General features: G+C 53.3%; 1 protein-coding gene across 1 annotated transcript; it reads right to left on the bottom strand.

The window, feature by feature from the left end:
- Nucleotides 1-292: 292 nt before the first annotated feature.
- LOC147678776 (serine/threonine-protein kinase SBK1-like) lies at nucleotides 293-4,091 on the bottom strand. Its single transcript, XM_086945724.1, has 3 exons — nucleotides 3,953-4,091; nucleotides 3,625-3,827; nucleotides 293-1,120 (listed from the first exon to the last, which is right to left on the bottom strand). The coding sequence occupies exons 1-3, from the start codon at nucleotides 4,038-4,040 to the stop codon at nucleotides 293-295; spliced, it is 1,119 nt and encodes a 372-aa protein (XP_086801850.1). The 5' UTR covers nucleotides 4,041-4,091.
- Nucleotides 4,092-5,776: the final 1,685 nt, after the last annotated feature.

The following is a 5,776-nucleotide window of genomic DNA, read 5'->3' as shown; positions in this document are numbered from 1 at the left end:
TTACTCCAAGAAGCACCAGATTGTCGATGGGTAGCTCCTTTGCTCTGAATATGGCAGGATGCCTGAAGACCCTATAACATGCAGTATCTTCTTGTGACGGTGCCGATGCCAAACCTCACCTCGTGTGCTGGTGAGGACTGTTTTCCATGGCCGGGCCCCTACAACCCACTGCGCTTTGTGTAGACGCGGCACCCCATCCTGACGTGAACCCCTTTAACCTCAGGTCTACAGTGGGGTTTCTACTCACCCCCATTCCTGGCAGTCCTCTACTCACCCTCAACCAGACGCGTGCTCACGTGGCTTCCAGCTCGCTGCCGAATGACAGGTTGACCTCATCGCCCATAATCTCCATCACCAGCGAAGTCCCCGGAGGAAGGTCCTGGATGACGTCGGTGAACACCAGGAAGGCATCAATGGTGGTCTGCAGCCCCTCCTCGTCCTCCTGCTCCAGCAGCACTTCTTCGTACTCCTCCACCTCTCCCAGATACTCGAGCCCTTCCTCTTCCTCGCTTGAAAGACTGACCGCCTCCTCCTCCTCTTCCTCTTCCTCGGCCTCGCTCTCTGAACTCACCACAGCCACAAAGTTCTCTGCTTTCCATGGCACCTCAAGGTATCCTTCCACTTCCTTTATGGAGCACCTTTTCTGGGGGTCAAAGGCCAACATTTGGTTGAGACAGTCCTGAGCCTGGGGTGTGAACCTCTGCCAGAAGTTGGGGACAGGTGCACTGGTCCCTCTCACCTGCCACCAGTACAGGTCCGTGTAGTGTCTGTCCGATAGCAGGGCGCGCTCCCAGGGGAAGAAGCCGGTCAGCGTGGTCACCATGAGCACGCCAAAGGCCCAGACGTCGATGCTGGGGTGTAGGATTATGGTGTTGGGATGTTTGAGGGAGCACAGTTCAGGGGCCATATAAGGTATGATGCAGTTCATGGATGGGACGGGAGAGCCCGTCAGGCTGGTCAGCCCGAAGTCGCTCAGCTTGACGCAGTGGCACTCGGGGTCCATCAGCATGACGTTGTCCGGTTTGACGTCTCGGTGCACCAGCCCCAGGCTGTGCATGTAGTGCAGCGCGCTGGAGATCTGAAGGGTGCAACGCTTCACCAGGACCTCAGGGATCCCCACCTGGAGAGAAGATGCAAGATCAAAAGAAGGAATTAACAACAGACAGGGACACTACCAGTTTATAAAGCAAATCTCTCAACGTTACACTGCATGTTGTACTCAAGCTGGTCCATCTCAAGATTATATCCATTCACACAATTCAGCCGCAGAACACTCTTTACTCTGGGACGTGTCCGGATTCTGCCATCCTTCCAGTAGATGCTACTCGCAAGGGCCCATTTTTCCATACATCAGTATAGGAAAATATATACATCTCCTCTTAGCAAACTTTGTTCTGCTTCGCTATTCTGTCCAGGCTTCTTCCCCACTTTCCTGATGCATTATGGTCCATGTAGTTCCCTCTGTGGCAGATCATATCCTGGCGGTGCTTACCTGTTCACTAGGGGCCAGATGTAGGTGTCCAAATACCGGTCGGAAACGGCCGAAAATACTGATTTTCGGCCGTTTCCGACCGGTATTTGGACATTGGTATGTAGTGGATAGAAAAAAAAACTTACAGATTCGGTAATTTTACCGAATCGGTAAAATTACAGAATCGGTACCAATTCTGTAAATTTTACCGATTCGGTAAAATTACCGATCGGTAAAAATACCGAATATGTAATTTGCTATGTAGGTAGCACTGTTGACAGTGCTACAGGCCTTCAGAATTCGGTATTTTACCACCCAATACAATTGGGTGGTAAAATACCGAACTTAGGTGTACATGCACATCTGTGCATGTACACCTGTGCCAAGTGACACACAGACATGCCCTTAGGGCATGTCTGTGTGCCACATGGCACACAAGCCAGTATTGGGGGTGCTAGAGGGTGTCAAAGTGACACCCCCTGCACCCTTGCTGGAATCGGTAAATACCGAATCGGTATTGCCCATTGATTCCTATGGGCTTCGTGGCCCATAGGAATCAATGGGTAATACATCTTTGTGGTAAAAAGAAAAAGGTGCAATGAAACATCCCCCGAGGCTTGTGGCGTTTGTTAAGTTGTGAAGCTGGAAGCCACATTCTTCTGAGTCAGTCAGCGCCCAGGGTTAGACTCCGGTTTTGATGCTTTGATGTTCTGCCAAAGAGGAGTTTTCTGTACGTTTGGGACCAGGATTTCAGATTAGGAACAATAGCTTGGGAGTTTGTTCACGTTTTAGACAGTTTTTAGCCATGGTTTTGGAATTGGATGTTGGAGCTCATACTGATGTAGCGAAGGTGGGAAATCTATGTCTACAGAAGAGAATGAAGCCAAGGGTATGACGTCTTTGGACTGTTTCCAGAGGGAGCTCTTTGCACCATGGATGACGCAAGAGAACCGGCAGTTTATGGCGGGTGTGTATGAGAATCCCCCTGGCCACAAGATGGGTCAGCAGCAGGGGTCCTTGGGGCAGTGGAAGGTCTCAGCTGTCACAGTAGGGGGCCCTGTACCTTCTGACTGCCCTGAGGCCATTAGACCCAGATTTCTCACTGATATAGTAGTCGCCTCCCTAGTGGCGCACCTTACGTCAGTGTTCTCATCCGCACACAGGGTGCATTAAAAAGAGATACGAGACACAGGTGAGACAGGTTCAGGGCAGGGGAGGAGCCCTCGACTAGCAGCAAAGCAGGATTAGTGAGACTGGTTTAATGATTCCCTTCCTAGGGGGACACGTTTGTTAATCCCCCTGATCTATTGACCCTTTGTTAGTCGCACAGCTCAGCTGAGTGAGCTAGGAGGGTGAGACGGGTTTACTGGCACCTACAGCTGGGTGAAGGAACTCCCAGTTATCACAACCAATACATAATGTAAACTGCATCCAGTGGGCCTGGGTCAGCAGCACTGCAAGGAGGTGCACAGCTGGGTCACCTGAGCCTCCCTTTGACCTCCCCTGCCCTAAGAAGAGCAGTGAGCAGAGCAGTGAGCAGAGCAGTGAGCAGGGCAGTGAGCAGGGCAGTGAGAGGGGTATTGGGCAGGGCAGTGAGCAGGGCATTGTCAGCCCCAATCCTGGGAAGACCAGGGCTTGGAGGACTTTCTGGGACATCTTGAGGTAGAATGTTGTCCTTCAAAGGGCGGTGCAGGGTACCTCATCACTGTGTGCATCAAACGCCTTGGTGGTGTGTAGTGCGCCCTTGACGGGGATCTTTGCAGACGCTTGACCCTGCACGTTGGGTGAAGATGGGGCCTTGTCGATGGCGATAAAAAGCATTGATAATGCCCATAGCATCGTTACCCACGAGCTTGACCTGTGCATTGGCTGCGACTCTGGGCACAGGCGTGGTCTCATGGGGACATCATGCGGCTGCCAATGATGGCGGTGTGACCGGTTAGCCCATTCCGCGACGGTGTCAGTACTGTGGCTACGATTTAGACCATCACAAGGGAGCCAGAAGCAGATATATCTCCAATTTCCCAATCAAGGCTCCCAAAAGATTGAAATCAAGTACACTGGTGCAAGCAGCAGAAATAGGAAAAGCAAGAAGCAAAGAGGGAATGCTGCATGCCAGCGACACCCTAGGGTGTCCCTCTGATGGTACCTACCTCTGGTACTAGAAGAGAATGGAGACTCCCAGCCGGCGCCACTTCCTGGGCAAACACAAAGTGGGTGGTGGTCTGCCAGGATGCAATGAGGGTGTTGATGATGTTTGGGTGGGCGCTGAGGAGCAGAGACATGCTGAACTCCAGGAGGAAGGCTTGTCGCTGGACGCGAACCTTGGGCAGCAGCTTCAGGGCAACAGCAGCACCTGCGAAAGGCAAGAAGCACAGGTAAATGCAATGGAATCTTTGCCAGAGTTGGAAAAACCAAAGACTCTATTTCACCTGGTGCCACAGCTGTGGTCAGGCGAGTCTTGCGGATAGCGTTGCTTACCTGTCAAACGGTGCTTGGCCAGCACCACCTTCCCGTAGGTGCCACAGCCCAGCTCACTGAGGACATCGAAGTGCTCCGGGATCTCCATGGTGACCAGGTGCTCCGAGGTCAGCGACAGCAGGTCGGTCAGGAACCGCCTTGTGGCCACAGGGGGCTCTGTGACTTCCATGGAGCTGTAGGGAGAAGCGAGCCCTTGTGATTGATGGACGCGAGCCGAAACACGTCAGACATGCCAGAGCTTCTCGGCCAGAATATCATTGGGTCAAACATTCATACATTGGGAAATACCTTCTTACCCTCCCTCAGCCCCAGGAGCCTGAGGAGCCCTGGCAAATCTTCTCAGGATAGGCAAAGCAAAGCAGTAAAACAAGCATTGGCAGTAGCAACACTGGTTACGGTCAGACCAGATGAGATCAATATACATACTTATTGTCAAAGTACTTATTAGGGTCCAGGACTTTAGTGGGGAGCAACCATGCCCCGGGCAGCAGTCTAAGTGACACCCCTAAAAAGGGCTCTAGCGTGTGTGCTCAGGGGTAAAAATGTAAATTGATACTTGTATAGCGCACTACTCACCCGCAAGGGTCTCAAGGCGCTTGTGCGAATACCGCTGTGGAACCCATCCTGGCTTTCCCTGTGAGGCGTCCACTCCTGGGCACCCCCAAGGTGGAGGCCAGGCATCCTTAGCGTTGTGGGGGCCGTTGTGGAGATTAAGCAAGCTATTGCCCAGAGTTGCAGAGTGGAACTCCATGATTGGAATAGGCACCGAGGCGAGAATAATCAGGTCCGTGGAATTTTGAGCCCAAGATCCGCCGAGGCGGGGAATTGAACCCTGGTCCCGGGCTAGACCTCTGCATCAGGGTCTGCCGCTCTAATCATTGAGCCACACTTCTCCTCAGTGGGTTATATCTGGTAATGTCCCCCGCTCTGTATCCCAGCTCCTGCCTTACCTACATTAGTGAGAGGCAGAAGGGCCCCCTCTGAGACAGAAATCCTTGTAACTCATGACTGGAGACAGGAATACTGGAGGTGTCTGACTCAGAGGCAGCACTGCAGCAGCGAGGGCCTTAGAAGCATCCAGTTGAGGCAAAGACAGCCTCACAGGCACGGGGTTGGGGCAGCGGTGACCTGCAGAGCTACTTACAGCCCCTAAGGTGTAGTAAGGCGAAACTAGAGAGGTGAGCAAATAACAAAGCAGAGAGACACCCCCTTACAGGCCCCAGCATGAACACCCCAGTGACTCCTCCTTACAGGCCCCAGACTGAGGGAACTCCCCTGTGACACTCCTTTACAGGTACCAGGCTGAGTGAAACCAGTGTCACCTCCTTACAGGCCCCAGACTGAAGGAACTCCCCTGTGACACTCCTTTACAGGTACCAGGCTGAGTGAAACCAGTGTCACCTCCTTACAGGACCCTGACTGAGGTATAACCTCAGTGACACCCGCTTACAGGCCCCAGACTGAGTGAACACACAGTGACACCCCCTTACAGGCCCCAGACTGAGTGAACACACAGTGACACCTCCTTACAGGCCCCGGGCTGAGGGAACTCCCCTGGGACACCCCCTTACAGGCCCTAGACCTAGGGAACACCCCAGTGACACCCCTTACAGGCCCCAGCATGAGGGAACTCCCCTGGGACACCACCTTACAGGCCCCAGCATGAACTCCCCTGTGACACCCCCTTACAGGCCCCAGCATGAGGGAACACCCCTGTGACACCCCCTTACAGGCCCCAGACTGAGGGAACACCCCAGTGACACACCTTACCGGCCTCAGACTGAGGGAACACCCCAGTGACCTTCCCTTACAGGCCCCAGAATG

Source organism: Lissotriton vulgaris, chromosome 12 (assembly GCF_964263255.1).
Source record: "Lissotriton vulgaris chromosome 12, aLisVul1.2, whole genome shotgun sequence".
In the NCBI taxonomy this organism is placed as follows: Eukaryota; Metazoa; Chordata; class Amphibia; order Caudata; family Salamandridae; genus Lissotriton; species Lissotriton vulgaris.
The sequence above is the reverse complement of the archived record's forward strand: the minus strand, read 5'-3'. Positions and strand labels throughout refer to the sequence as shown.

Bases quoted from the DNA above. Each gene is read 5' to 3' on its own strand.
- LOC147678776 (XM_086945724.1), bottom strand. From the start codon at position 4,040: ATGGAGATCCCGGAGCACTTCGATGTCCTCAGTGAGCTGGGCTGTGGC. The intron at 3,828-3,952 runs GTAAGCAACGCT...TGCCTTTCGCAG, and splicing joins GGCCAAGCACCGTTTGACAG to GTGCTGCTGTTGCCCTGAAG. The intron at 1,121-3,624 runs GTAGGTACCATC...TCTTCTCTCCAG, and splicing joins ATTCTCTTCTAGTACCAGAG to GTGGGGATCCCTGAGGTCCT.